The sequence below is a fragment of the Nannobrachium achirus genome (genome assembly GCF_963921795.1).
Source record: "Nannobrachium achirus genome assembly, chromosome: 20".
NCBI classification, from domain to species: Eukaryota; Metazoa; Chordata; class Actinopteri; order Myctophiformes; family Myctophidae; genus Nannobrachium; species Nannobrachium achirus.
In genome coordinates this window covers 10,569,008-10,585,028 of record NC_137827.1, presented here as the reverse complement: position 1 = coordinate 10,585,028, position 16,021 = coordinate 10,569,008, and the positions used below count along the sequence as shown (strand labels likewise).

The 16,021-nt window shown below is 43.7% G+C and overlaps 1 protein-coding gene across 2 annotated transcripts in view; it reads left to right on the top strand.

The window, feature by feature from the left end:
- LOC308305704 (palmitoyltransferase ZDHHC14-like) overlaps positions 1-16,021 on the top strand; it is a 108,062-nt gene that overhangs the window by 48,664 nt on the left and 43,377 nt on the right. For both annotated transcript variants that reach the window (XM_080750540.1, XM_080750541.1), the window contains exon 3: positions 13,902-14,062. In XM_080750540.1, coding sequence (XP_080606666.1) covers positions 13,902-14,062 — 161 coding nt within the window. The remainder of the gene's footprint in view (positions 1-13,901; positions 14,063-16,021) is intronic.

Here is a 16,021-nt window from a genome sequence, read left to right as displayed (position 1 = left end):
GGCCACATGAGCACTTAAAACCTATATACTTCCGCTATTTGAAAATAGCCGATCTACAAGCTCACAATCACAACCACCATTAGCTTCAAGCAACTTTACAGAGATAAGTTGATGCTCAGTCTGTGAGCGGAGGACCGTTGGAGACGTGTTTTGCACTGTGTGTGCGACTGTGCGTGTGTGTGTGCGTGCGTACAACAAAGTCCTGCCTGGAGGTTCCCCTGCTGATGTCCCAGATAAAAACCCAGTGTTCTCCTCTGGTCCGCTCCTCCGCCGTCCAGATGTACACAGCGGCAGGGTTGACCAGCTCAGCAGAAAATAATGAAAATAACCAACGTACAGCTTTTATGTTTTTCGATTGAATGTGGCATCTCTGCGCTTCAGTGCTGCCTACGGAACTCGCCTTCGGCTCGTTCCTGCAGCAGATATTCACGATAACACACACCCTCTTGTGTAATGGTGCTTAATTCAGTGTCTCAACCAATGTGTGTTGTATCTCTCGCTTAAAACAAGGCAGTCTTGAATACAATACAACAGGGGTCCTCAACAGGGGGTCCGGGACCCCTAGGGGGTCCTCAAAGTTACTACAGAGGGTCCTTCAAATCTTTGTGTCACAGAAACCTTTTTTCTCCTTTTTTATATTAACCACTTGACATTATGCTGTGATGGCAGTTGGAACAATCACGACATGAAACGGGCAATTATAATCAAATGGATGTTTTGGTTTGAATCAAATTAAGGTAGTCTACAAGAGTAATGTGACATGGAGGGAGTTTTACCGTGGCCGTGGGTGATACCATGAGACTCTGCGAGAGGCAAGAATCCATGCTTTTTACATTGTGTTTTCGGTGGCGAAGTCTCGTTGTAAACTGTCTGCCTTCCCTTCGCTACCAAATGAATCACCCGTTTCAGCTTGACTTGTTATCATTCTGAATCAATTAAAGTTACATTGTGTGATTAAATGTGAGCAAGAACTCCGAGGTAAAGCACTGTGTGTGCTGTCTGTCTGCGAGTTGGACGGTCAGTGTGAAGCGAAACAGCAGCTGCTTTATTCTTCGCTGTATGACGGTGTCGCTAAACCACCCTTAATCTACAAGCCCACAACGTATTGTATCAGCGACGCATTGTGGACTTGTAGAAGTAGCTCACTTTTGCAGTGGAGAGTGGAGACTTGTGCCTTGCGAGACAAGTCGCCTTTAAACGTTACATGCGCCCAGAGTCTCGCGAGAACTGCGGCAGATTTTTTTTTATTAATATTTATTTTTCTCATCAAAGCTTAAGTCTTATATTCTTTTATTTTTAACATTCAAAGTAATATCGGATTATAAAATATTCCTTGACAGTCCTATTAACCACTCACAATGTGTCATGTTGCAACACATTGTGAGCTTGTAGATCGATCTTTATTAGTGATTAAATCGATTCATAATGTTGGGCCATGTTGGTTGGTCTCATTCTCTTTTTCTCTCTCTCTCCTTGCTGGCATCCAGAAAGGTAGTTTTGTGTGACACTGTGGAATGACAAAGTAGGGCTTCATTCATTTAGGAAAATAAATAATACAAAATGGAGATGAGAGGGTTTCTGCCTGATATCAGCAACGATATAGCTTAATATTTACACCCTTTTAGAAAGATCCTATGCAATACTGTATGTAATCGTGATCCTATTTATTCAGCTATTGCTCCTTGCCCTCATGTCCTCATCAGTGATCACACAAGAGTTCAGTTCATTTCGATTTATTTGTCATCACTTTTGGACAATTGAATGCAAATACATGTCTGTGTATTTCAGTGCATTCTAGAACAAGGCATGCTTTCAAAAGAAAATCAAAAAGTCCAAGGCAAAGGTTGTTAAGTCCATTTGGCATAATAAAGTGTCCGAGGTGCCAAAAAAGGAAATGGGGAGAAGCATAATGCTTATGGAGCCCTAACCCTGGCTCAGTTTTCACAAATAGATACAATTACAGCACACTCAGTGGCGTCAGTTCAGCAAAAGCTAAGGTATGGCAACATGACTGGTATGGCAGGACACCAGGCATGTTGTCATAACTTAGCAACAGGCATGATACATTTATTTTAAGAAGTACATTTTTCCCCCCGTTTCTACGGCTGGATATGGCAGCCTGGAACGGTTGTTCAAGTGCAGCTAAACTTGTTGTGGCATGTTAGTAAAACGTGCCACAATTAACAATTAACAACAAGCATTATTAACAATAATACATTGCACCTGTGCAGCTGACCTGCATAACCTGGGAGTATACTATTTTGTCAAGATGGGGAGAATAAAAGTGTGGAGAATATAATTATAATACCTTGTTAAAGTGACCATTTGTTAAATTTAGCATAATAGTTATTTTACTGTAGCCTAATTTAACAACATAATAACCAGCACAGATAGACAAAGAGACATTCATGGATTTATATTTAAAAGTAACTTTTATTTTCCCCCTGGACCCAGGTTATGGCAGCTGCATACACCTGCCATACCCAATTGACGCCCCTGAGCACACTTGAAGAAATACATAACGTGTGTTTTTTGTACACATATGTACAGCATGCCCTCCCACGCGTGATCCTCTCTCTCTCACAACTCACTCTCTCATGTGAGAGTCTCTCTCACACTCTCACAACTCACTCTCTCATGTGAGAGTCTCTCTCACACTCTCACAACTCACTCTCTCATGTGAGAGTCAGGACAGTAAAAAGCTATACTATGTCACTGTGGAATGGGCGTCACAGATCTAGCTGGAGTATGGTAACAGTTACACAAGGAAATATTAATACATGTAGTAACTATATATTAACTCAGCGGGTGCCCACGAGGTGTCTACACGCCAATCTCTTTGATGTCTCTGGAGGCCCACGACGCATTGACGTGTTTACTGTATTTACAGTATTAACTTTAAATCTCACCGTTTGGTTGGGGCTGCGCCTGGATGTAGCCCATTAGCCGCTAGTCGCTTCGAGTCGACGCTGAGAGCATCGCGCGGCCGTTTTTCTCCGTATACTCCAATGCATTTCCCCATCTTTAACGCCCTTTATCTCTGATGTTTGTTTTATGGCTAAAACTGTGGCGTGGTGCGGCAAAATGTCCAAATTTTGATCGGCAATGAACAGCTATGATCAACACTGGCCCATACAGTAAGTTACACAATAACATCCTGTCTGCGCTCATGTGACCAAGTGACGTCATGACGCATGCATTGACGCAGCAGGGCCGGATTCAATACAATGGTGGTGGGCCTGGGCAGCAAGAGGGGATAAATGGGGCAATCCAGGGGCACCCGATGTGTTAATAGGTATAATTATTAACCAGGTAAATAATAACCAGAACTTTGTACAATCCTACAAACCCAACTGGATCACATGGGAACAATAGATCCGCTGAAGAGAGGGGACATTACGTAAACCATTTGACCAAATATGGCTTAAACGACGAACAACAACAAAAGGCATTAGCAAAATGATAGCCAACATCTTTTTCTTCCCACCGAACAATATTTGTGATTAATATTCGTGATTATACAATAATGAACAAAATAATCTGGATTATGCTTTTTATCCATAATCCTTGAGCATCCCCCTCCCCCCTCTGGGTCACCTGTCATAATCATGGAGTGCTTATGATCTACTGCAGGGGTGGGCAACTTTGCTGATGGAGAGGGCCACTACATTTTCACACTCACTCCAGAGGGCCACAATGCATATACATAGCAAAAATAGCCGATCTACAAGCTCAAAACGTGTCGCAGTGCGACGCGTTTTGAGCTTGTAAATCGGCTATTTTTTAATTGGAATCCTGAAAAGTAACTTTATTTTTTTATTTCAAATGCATTTATATCTTATGTTAACTTTATGAACATAAATACAAATACATTGGACATAAAAAAATACACTAACATTTTAGCACTAGTCATTTAGCTACTAATATCAGTCTATATTATAGACTGAAGGAATTAAAGCCGGTCATTTTCCCATGTTTGCAATTGTAACAGCTGAAATCAATAATATATCAGTACTCCAATATCAACCTGCGGGCCGCATTAAGTGAAGGTGGGGGCCGCATGTGGCCCCCGGGCTGCCAGTTGCCCCATGTATGATCTACTGTATAGCCTTTAGATGCTCTTCATTGATCTCTCCAATGGCAGTTCAGTGAGCAATGATGCTGCCTTAAGTGCTTGGTTGAAAGGCAGTAATGCTTGTCCTAGGCTCTACCATTCTGCTGCTCAACATCTATCTATAAATGCGACAAATCTCTGTCTGTTTGTTTGTTTGTAATCCACGTATCTCGAGAACCGTTCGTCCCACCGGCTTCAGATTCGGCACGCGCGTTCCCCGCCGCCGCGCGGAGTGCAGTGCAGGGCCTCGACCCGACCTGACTCGCGGTTTTCCGAAACCGGCGCAAAACGTTCGGAATCTCCTTATGCGGAGCTGATTGTTGACATCAGGCTGTTCCGGAGGAAATCGGCGCAAGCGCTGACTCATTGTGACATCACTTCATAAAAGGCTGTGACATCACGTACACCACATGAGTCAACAAAAAATCTCTGTGAATGTGTATGTATGTATGTGAATCTCGAGAACTGTTCTTCCCACCGGCACACGCTTTCTCCAGATATAGGCATAAAATGAATCCCCGAATGCGGAGCTGATGTCTGACATCAGAGTTTTCCGCAACCGGTACTGTGTGTGCAGAGATCTCCATATATGGGCATAAGGGGACAAAGGCAAACAGATGGTCAAAACGGGTCCTATGACAACAGGTATATTGGGGTTTGCATTAAAGGGTGGGGACAAAGGCTAACAGATGGTCAAAACGGGTCCTATGACAACAGGTATATTGGGGTTTGCATTAAAGGATGGGGCATTCATGGGGTCCGCTCCAAAAAAGAAAATAAAAGAGACAAAAACGTGGGACTGGGAGGATGACTTGAATGATGCAGATTTAAGCAGGCTGTGTATTCTGCTTAAAGAAGAAACAAACAAAAAGCGACAGAGATCTCATATATGGGCATAAAATGGACGCAGATAAACAGATATCTCCATATACGGGCATAAAGGGACACAGACGGACAGATACAGAGATCTCCATATATGGGCATAAAATGGACACAAATAGACAGATATCTCCATATATGGGCATATGGGCATAAAATGGACCCAGAACTATATCTGCAGTGATCTCCATATATGGACATAAAATGGACGCCACAGGTATATTGGGGTTTGCATTAAAGGATGGGGCACTCATGGGGTCCGCTCCAAAAAAGAAAATAAAAGAGACAAAAACAAACATAAGACAAGCGACAAAGCGTGGGACTGGGAGGATGACTTGAATGATGCAGATTTAAGCAGGCTGTGTATTCTGCTTAAAGAAGAAACAAACAAAAAGCGACAGAGATCTCATATATGGGCATAAAATGGACGCAGATAAACAGATATCTCCATATACGGGCATAAAGGGACACAGACGGACAGATACAGAGATCTCCATATATGGGCATAAAATGGACACAAATAGACAGATATCTCCATATATGGGCATATGGGCATAAAATGGACCCAGAACTATATCTGCAGTGATCTCCATATATGGACATAAAATGGACGCCGACAGACAGACAGATACAGATATCTCCATATATGGGCATAAATGGACACAGGCAAACAGATGGTCAAAACGGGTTCTATGACAACAGGTATAATGGGGTTTGCATTAAAGGGCGGGGGATGCATTCCCTATTTACATCGTTCCCGAGTTGGCCAGGTCGCCGACTAGACGTTATTATAATGGCACAATGGTGGAATCTTCCTCCATTCCCACTTTGCTCTCTCTCTCTTTCTCCCCCTCTCTTTCGCTCTCTCGTCTGATTCTCTGCTCGAGCAGTCGTACTCGCATATTTTAATTAAGTAAAAGTATCAATACTGCATCATAAAAAATACTCTGTTACAAGTAAAAGCCCAGAAGTCAAAATGTACTTGAGTAAAAGTATGAAAGTGTTGGCATCAAAATGTACAAAATGTTTGAAAATAGCCGATCTACAAGCTCACAACGCATCGCGATGTGACTCGCTGTGAGCATGCAGATAGTAAAATAGGGCTAGTTTATGGATGTTTTATAATATTGATCTGCAACTAACTAGTAACTATTAACTAAAGTTTTCAAATAAATGTACTGGAGTAAAAGTACAATATTTGGATCAGAGATGTAGTGGAGTAGAAGTAAAAGTATTGGAAATAATCAAGTACAAATACCTCAAAATTGAGGTATGTTACTTAAGTAAATGTACTTAGTCCCTTGCTCGAGTCCTTACTAATGGAAAGAAAGTGGAGCATATCCCCCATTTCTTAAGCCCTCACACTGGCTCCCTGTATGTCAGAGAATTGATTTAATAATGCTGTTGCTGTTGTCGGTCTATAAAGCTTCACTCACAGGGCAAGCTGAGAAAAGGTCTGCTTTCCCTCTCCATAGAATCTAAACCAAACACTGAGAAGCCGCGTTTCGATTTTTATGCTCCACATATCTGGGAACAAACTAGAAAACTAGAAAGCTGAAGGCCTGCCACGCTTAGTTCTTTAAGGTCACAGCGTCTCTTTCCTCTTCTGACTGCACTGTAATTTTATTTGTTATTCTTTCTTTTTTAATTTTGATTCCACGATTTTGCAACCCATTTTCACCCAGTGACAATTGCCTATGTAATCCTGGGCTCTGCTCTCCCTCTGCCGCGCCTGGGGAGACAACGGTCTGACCTCATGCTTCCTTCAATGCATGAGTAGTCCAAGTTGTTTCTTTTCACCTGACGGGGGATTTCTGGGATGGACGTAGCGCGTGGAAGGAACACGTTATTCCAACCAGTTCCTTTCCCCTCCCTCAGCAAACTCCACACAGAAAGGCCCTATCGCCAACCCCACCTAGGGTGTGGGCACTGATGACGCGGAGGGAGAAACATGCCCCCAGCACCCACAGCGTCCCCCGGTGGTAATCGAACCCAGGACCTTCTAGTTATTTGTTATTCTGTACTTAGATTGTATACTAATGCAATTATATAACGCGTTTCCTTTGCTTGATGTTTCGCTTTGCATTGCCTCGTTGTTGGAATGTCTGTCTGTCTCTGTCTCTCTACCTCTCTCTTCCCTTCTCCCTCTCTCTCTCTACCTCTCTCTCCCCTCTACCTCTCTCTCTCTCTCTCTCTCTCTCTCTCTCTCTCTCTCTCCCTCTGTCTACCCCTATATCTCTCTCCATCTCTCTCTCTCTCTCTCTCTCTCTCTCTCCCCCCTCTCCCTCTCTCTCTCTCTCTCTCTCTCCCCTCTCTCTCTCCCCCCTCTCCCTCTCTCTCTCTCTCCTCCACCGTTCCATATCATTGAGCATCAGTGCAGCTAAAGCACTGCTTCCTTTCCTAGAGGTATTAATGTGTACACATACAGCATCAAATGGTCCTCTGTGATGAAAGAGGACCGTTCCATAGAGCAAAGTGCTCTGTTGGATGTTAATGGATATCATTTTGACAGAAGCAACTGGAGGTTGGTCACGTTTTAGTTAACCTCTGTGGAGACGGATTTCACATGCAGAGTTGGTCTGAAGCTATGTTCACACTGGCAGTCCCAAAATCTAAATTTTGGCCAAATCCCGATTGGAGTCAGTGTTGTCAGATTTTGTGATAAGTCTATGAAAACAAACCATAAAAATACACGAGAACTTTAAACCTACTGTATATACATTGGCAATTTGAAAATAGCTGATCTACAGGCTCACAACACATCTGGGGTGGGGGGAGACTTTTTTGAAACAACACAAAATGTGGTACACGGATCCCTTGCACAAAATCTTTGTTGATGGCGGGGTTGGTGGAAAAATGCATATCAATTTGGGGGTCCTTGACATGAAAATGTTTGAAAACATCATAAGCAACTACACTTGAGAACCAAGCCCAGAAAAAACACAAGTCGCAACTACCAATATTTACTTCTGACTTTACATAAAACAGGCCAATAGTAGCTTATAACTAGAAAAATATTGTTCCTTCGAAACAATTGTGGGCTCGCTTCAAGCCGGAAAACAATGGCTATAAAAGTACAAAATGTCAAGATCGCAGGCAGTGCTCTCTTTGACGTTACTGACGTCAAAGATTGGTCCATTTTGTTCGAAAAATGTGTTGTGCAAAAGTTGACCCGCTGGTGGCGCTATAACAGGCCAATGTAAGAAGGGTGGTATCTGTTCCTTGACCTATTGGGAATGTGCTTGCAAGATTTCACACCCATTGCAGGCTGTGTTCATGATTTGAGGTGTTTTTGGCTTTGGCCACTTTATCGCTGCTTGCAGCTATATTCATTATTATTTTTTATTTTTTTGTGTGTGTGCACTTCATAGGCATATTAGATAAAGGTCCTTAGATTGTGTGTAGAATGTTTCATGCAAATTGCAAAAAAAAAAATCCTAATGGGTTTAAGCGTTTCACAAACTGCTCAAAATGATATAGCGCCCCCCTTTGGCCAATTGGGGTAAGATTGGTTTTAGTGATATTTGGACTAACACTCTACATCTTTGCCAAATGCCATGAACATGTTACTTTGCATGTATGATTTAGAGGCAGAAGAATAATTTGCATAAAACTGCAATATTCATTGAATTTATTTAAAAAAGCATGTTTCAATTTTAAAGAAATCCGATCTGACAGATCTTTAGATATCGGTCCAAAGTTCACGTAAAAAAGAGTTTTGTGCACGTGGAGCGAAAATTCCAGAATAAAAGCGGGTTTACGCGTTTTACAAACTGCTCAAAATGGCGGAAAATCGAAGGGCGGAGCTTACTTAACAACGACACAGATGTCTTCCGCTCGAGTCAAAGCACGCGTATAACAAGTTGCATGTCTTCAAACGAAACGAGTCATGACTTATGCCCGTTTGAAGTTTGAATTTTCAAACGCTTCGTATAGCGCCCCCCTTTGGCCGATTGGAATAAAATTGGTTTCAGTGATACTTTGACTAACCCTCCACATCTTTGCCAAATGCCATGAACGTGTACCTTTGCATGTATGATTTAGAGGCCGAAGAATAATTTGCATAAAACCGCAATATTGATTAAATTATTAAAAAATTATATTTCACTTTAAAAAAAATCTGGTTGATCAATCTGACCGTATTGGTCCAAAGTTCATGTGAAAAAAGTTTTGTGCACTTGACGCGAAAATCCCAGGAGGAGATAGATTTTTACTGTTTTTCATATAATTCCGAATTGTGGGAGACCTAAAGGTCAGAGGTCAAAAGTTAGAGGGAAAAAGTTGTTCGGCATGAGGAGACGCATAAGTGTATACAGGTTTCATGGCTGTATGTATAACACAGCATGAGCTATACCTGTTCAAAGATCGCACTTTCGAAGGCTTCCTACAGCGCCACCATTTGGCCGATTGCTATAAAAAATAATAGCACACTTCGCCACTGTAAACTGAACACATTGATGTTTTTATTTTCATTTTCTCACTAAGTATGTAGGAGTAGAAAGGAACCGAAGATCCCGTCTACTGATTGCCTGATAGATAAATAAATAATGACAATATCTAAAGTGTGCTCGCCTTATAGGCGAGCCCACAATAAGCAGACACGGCAACACTGATTGGAATCAGTCTGGTTTGATCAAGTCTGAACAGCTAAATAAATAAATACATGAAAGCCCATGAATAGTCTAAAAATCGTCGCCAGGGCAGTAGAATATTCCTACCCCAACTCCACCCCCAAATCAGGCTAAATGTGATTACTGTAATAACCACCTGCACCATCACACATTTAATAGGATTAGGCTGAATTATCTGTCATTAGATCAGATTAGGATACCAAGTAAACCCACTGGAAGTGTGTGTGTGTGTGTGTGTGTGTGTGTGTGTGTGTGTGTGTGTGTGTGTGTGTGTGTGTGTGTGTGTGTGTGTGTGTGTGTGTGTGTGTGTGTGTGTGTGTGTGTGTGTGTGTGTGTGTGTGTGTGTGTGTGTGTGTGTGTGTGTGTGTGTGTGCGCGCGCGCGTGCGTGTAGTTGGATTTAGGGATTACGAATGACTACTGACCATTAAGCTGTGATTTACAGTGGTAGGCACTTCCTAAATGTTGTTGGCTTGCTTCCAGCAGTGGTTGCTGCATGCGGGACAGTACTCTGTGGGCTGTAGTACGCACGCTTGTCCACTTTGAGGAGGTGTTTGTAATAGACCGTTTGTCAGCCTTCTGATTGGTCCCTGAGACTCCCTGACTGGCCAACCAGAAAAAAACATTCACTTTTTGCTATCGGGGGTGGAGTTTGTGCAGTGGAGAATATTGAATGTGGCTTTCAACAACTGTCCGCAGTGCGCGACACGGAGATCGGCCGGTACGGTGATAGCGACGGCAAGCGTCAAGCGATCTCGCTCATCATAACGAATAATCTCTGTCTGTCTGTTTGTTTGTAATCCGCGTATCTCGAGAACCGTTCGTTCCACCGGCTTCAGATTCGGCACGCGCGTTCCCCGCCGCCGCGCGGAGTGCAGTGCCGGGCCTCGACCCGACCCGACTCGCGGTTTTCCGAAACCGGCGAGAAACGTTCGGAATCTCCTTATGCGGAGCTGATTGTTGACATCAGGCTGTTCCGGAGGAAATCGGCGCAAGCGCTGAGTCATTGTGACATCACTTCATAAAAGGCTCTGACATCACGTACGCCACATGAGTCAACACAAAATCTCTGTGAATGTGTATGTATGTATGTAATCCGCGTATCTCGAGAACCCTTCTTCCCACCGGCACGCGCGTTCTCCAGATATGGGCATAAAGTCTGACATCAGAGTTTTCTGCAACCGGTACTGTGTGTGCAGAGATCTTCATATATGAGCATAAGTGGACAAAGACAAACAGATGGTCAAAACGGGTCCTATGACAGGTATATTGGGGTTTGCATTAAAGGGTGGGGCATTCATGGGGTTTGCATTAAAGGGTGGGGCATTCATTCCCTATTTCAAATTCGGCACGTGCGTTCCCCACCGCAGCAGGTAGTGCAGTGCTCGGCCTCGACCCGACCCGACCCGATACACGATCAAAACGGGTCCTATGACAGGTATATTGGGGTTTGCATTAAAGGGTGGGGCATTCATGGGGTTTGCATTAAAGGGTGGGGCATTCATTCCCTATTTCAAATTCGGCACGTGCGTTCCCCACCGCAGCAGGTAGTGCAGTGCTCGGCCTCGACCCGACCCGACCCGATACACGATTTTCTGGGGTTTGCATTAAAGGGTGGGGCATTCATGGGGTTTGCATTAAAGGGTGGGGCATTCATTCCCTATTTCAAATTCGGCACGTGCGTTCCCCACCGCAGCAGGTAGTGCAGTGCTCGGCCTCGACCCGACCCGACCCGATACACGATCAAAACGGGTCCTATGACAGGTATATTGGGGTTTGCATTAAAGGGTGGGGCATTCATGGGGTTTGCATTAAAGGGTGGGGCATTCATTCCCTATTTCAAATTCGGCACGTGCGTTCCCCACCGCAGCAGGTAGTGCAGTGCTCGGCCTCGACCCGACCCGACCCGATACACGATTTTCTGGAACCAGCACGAAAGGTTCGGATTCTGATGTCTGACATCAGGATTTTCCGGAACTGGCACTGTGTCTGCATAGATCTCCATATATGGGCATAAAATGGATGCAGACAGACAAATACAGATATCTCCATATATGGGCATAAATGGACACAGGCAAACAGATGGTCAAAGATCTCCATATATGGGCATAAAGTGGACGCAGACAGACAGATACAGATATCTCCATATATGGGCATAAATGGACACAGGCAAACAGATGGTCAAAACGGGTCCTATGACAACAGGTATAATGGGGTTTGCATTAAGTTTGTCTCCTCCTCCATCTGTTTGTCTGTGTCCCTTTATTCCCATTATGGAGATCTCTGTATCTGTCTGTGCCACCGACTGTGTTGCAGACACAGTGCCGGTTCCCCCTTTAATGCAAACCCCATTATACCTGTTGTCATAGGACCCGTTTTGACCATCTGTTTGAAAAAGCGACAGAAATCTCATATATGGGCATAAAATGGACGCAGATAAACAGATATCTCCATATATGGCATATATGGGCATACAATGGATGCAGAATCACAAAGATCTCCATATACGGGCATAAAAGGGACACAGACAGACAGATACAGAGATCTCCATATATGGGCATAAAATGGACGCAGATAGACAGATATCTCCATATATGGGCATATATGGGCATAAAATGGACCCAGAACTATAACTGCAGTGATCTCCATATATGGACATAAAATGGACACCGACAGACAGACAGATACAGATATCTCCATATATGGGCATAAATGGACACAGGCAGACAAATGGTCAAAACGGGTCCTATGAAAACAGGTATAATGGGGTTTGCATTAAAGGGCGGGGCATTCATTCCCTATTTACATTGTTCCGAGTTGGCCAGGTCGCCGACTAGACGCTGGGCCGCCCGAAGGGCGGCCCAGCTTCTAGTAATTTAAATGGGCAGAATTACGAAAAGCCAGCCTATTATGTGAGGAGAAACATTCTCTCTGTCCTCTTCCTAGTACCCAAGATGCAATGCGCTTCTCTTTCTATCTCTGATCCAGAGGATTAAACTAATTAAAACATTTATTTTTCGGGGGAAAACTACTGTTTTGCTATGTAATTACTGTACCTTTTTCTTCCCTTTTTATTAATATCACGTAGATGTGTTTTTTGTGGTACTTTATATAGCTGTAATGAGGCTATGAAGGGAAAAAAAATCCCATCCACTACCACTATAAAAGAATCTGCAAAGAGGATTCTGTCCCACTGGGATTAAACAAATTAAAACATATATTTTCGGGTAAATCCCCTGTTTTGCAATGTAACTACTGTACCTTTGTCTTCCCTTTTTATTAATATCACCTAGGTGTTTTTCCTTTGGTACTTTATATAGCTGTAATGAGGCTATGAAGGGAAAAAAAAATCCCATCCACTTCCACTATAAAAACAATCTGCCCAGGGTTAATGTCCCATCATAGTAACAGGGCAGAATGGGGCGGGATTTGCAAAAGGGTTTATTGGTATCTGCCCGGGTGGGTCCACAGAAAAGGGACAGAGACTGTATATTTCAATGTACGACACCTCATTTGAAAGCTTACGTACCGACTGTTACGATCTGTAGCAGACTGAAAAGTCTTCCAAACCACTACTGTGCTTCACGTAATATGTTTGTCGCGATTTGTGTTGTCTAATCTTCAGACTTGTCCGTAAAGGTATTAGTAAAAATAGAAGGGTGATGATTTGTTCCATTGAATCAAGGGGTGATATTCAAACTAATTGATTTAATCATTGTTTTAGGCACAGAGGGCCCTATTCTCGCCAAGCTAAACCCTAAACTCCTAAACTTCTTTGCTTTTCTTTTTTTTTTACTATTTTGAAAATCATTTTTAATTGTTCAAATAGCTGATCTACAGGCTCACAACGTGTTGATGTAGATCGGCTATTTGAAGTATTTTAAAATGTTTTTCAAAATAGTAATAATCACACCCGTGTGAACTGAGCGGTGGTCATGGAGGCTGTGCGTGCGTGCGTGCGTGCGTGCGGTGGTGGTGGTGGGTGTGTGCGTGTGCGCGTGTGCAGGTGTGTGTGTATTGCAGTTGATGCTCAGGCTAGACTCAACAGGCTAGACTCAACAGCACCCTCTTTGGTCACTCAGTGGAAGTCAGGCTACATACAGGCTACAGACCCACACGGAGACACACACGGATACACACACGGCCATGCTATGGAGCGGTCTACCACCGCTCCAAAAATGCAAATAAGTTTAGGGGTTTAGGGTTTAGCATGGACGAGTGTGTTAAGTAAAGAATACTTTCTCCACCGCTGACCACATGACGCCTCCTGTTCCCACAGCTGTCCGTTCCTGGCTCGCCAGTTGACCCCGGCCATCCCGGTGATCGGTGGCGTGCTGTTCCTGTTCGTGCTGGGCACCCTGCTCAGGACCAGCTTCAGCGACCCTGGGGTGCTGCCCCGCGCCTCCCCGGACGAGGCCGCAGACCTGGAGAGGCAGATAGGTAAACCTTTTTTCATCTTTTTTTTTTTTTTTACAAAATTGTTGAGCGGTGCCTCAGAACTCCAATGACCGAGTGTGTATGTCCGTGTGAGTACGGTGCCGTTGAGCAGCCTGCACAGCTCACTTCACATGGGTGTGATTCAGTGTTGATTCTCTATGCCCCACCCCCTTCTCTCTCTCTCTCTCTCTCTCTCTCTCTCTCTCTCTCTCTCGATTCAATCCATTTTATTTCAAAGGGGATGTATTGGCATGGGAAAACATATGTTCACAAGTGCCACATGAAAACAGTCAAAACTAAGAAATGCATATGCAATCAAAATAGGGAAGAAAAGGCTTTAAACCCCCCAAAAGTGCGTGTGCGCAAGCACACACACACATATTTCAAGGTATCTGCTCTATTTCTCTTTTTCTCTATTTCTCTCTCTCTCTCCTCCAAGTCAGACCAGTCAGTGAGTAAGAGATAACTTTAAAAGTCTATCCCTCCATATCAGAGCCTCTCTCTCTCTCTCTCTCTCTCTCTCTCTCTCTCTCTCTCTCTCTCTCTCTCTCTCTCTCTCTCCTCCTGCGTTCTCTCCTCCACTGTATCTGTTTCAGCCTAAGCCTGTCTGCATGGCTCTACTCCCAGGCAGGCTCGGTGTGGAATGTGTGCTGGAAGGGGAAGTATAGCTTATAAGGAAGGACTGAGGTTCCACACACCATTAAAGGGACATTTCGCTTTCAAACATGTTTGGGGCCATTTTAACATTTTAACATTTTACTTCAAAGCCTCGGCTTTCTAGGATCTCCTTTTAGTTGACCTTGTACCAGTGATTTGTACTGTCATGAAACTGTACTTTTTTCTATTGCAAAGTTCTAATACATTCTTCAATCAATCAATCAATCAATAGAGGCCTTTCTGGGCCCGCCCCTTTCCCCCCTCCCCCTGAGCAGCGGCCATGATGGAGCTACTGCTGCAGCAGTGTGTGTCTATGTCTATGGAGATGGGACTGGTAATGACTAATTTCATTACCAGTCCCATCTCCATAGACATAAACATAGACACACACTGCTGCAGCAGTAGCTCCATCATGGCCGCTGCTCAGGGGGAGGGGGGAAAGGGGCGGGCCCAGAAAGGCCTCTATTGTAACGTCAAAATCCATTTTAGACATGGACAGGAACAGAGCCCCGTTATGCATTAGGAGGCCCCATATCAGTCACCAGAACCAAGAACGTGTGTTTTCACTGAATCCATTGTGGTTAAAATGGATTTGGGTTTGTATAAGAAGGGGTCGTGTCTGATGAAAATAATATCAAATATCTAAATACTGAATCAAGCAACTTAACAGAAAAGGGCTGAGTAGACATTGAAATGATCCCAGACATGTTTTGAAAGTGAAATAACCCTTTAGACACTGAAACCCCAGCATCCGTTTTCTGGGGAAAGCTTAATTGTCTATTTTCAGCCAAAGCTTTCCCCACAAAAACAGAAAACGGGGAAAAAACACTAGTGTAGGCACCTGATGTGATTGTGGTAAACGCGGGAAGGTCTGCAAATATTTATTATGTTCTTAGCGTTTAAGTTATCGGTTATTTATTTTTTACACATAAAAAAGAAGGGTTAGTTTGGAAACCGCTGGTGTGGAGAAACAGCCCACTGCCCCCACAATAGTATTCTAAAGTTGATTTATTTTTGGAATGCATGCAAGGCTTGTATTTCCCAACGATGTTACCCTTTTCCACGCCGCAGGGCCAGCCGAGACTCGTTAAACGAACTCTGGACTGTCTTAATTAATCTCTTTAGGAGAGCTTGTGGGAGGGGAGGGCAGAACAGAGAAAGAGCTCGGATCAGAAAGCAATTGTTTTGAACGATTTAGTACACATGGCAGGCTTGTTTTATTGATGCTTAAGCGAATGCACTTAGTTACTCTACACCAGGGGTCTTCAACAGGGGGTCCGCGACCCCTAGGGGGTCCGCGGAGGT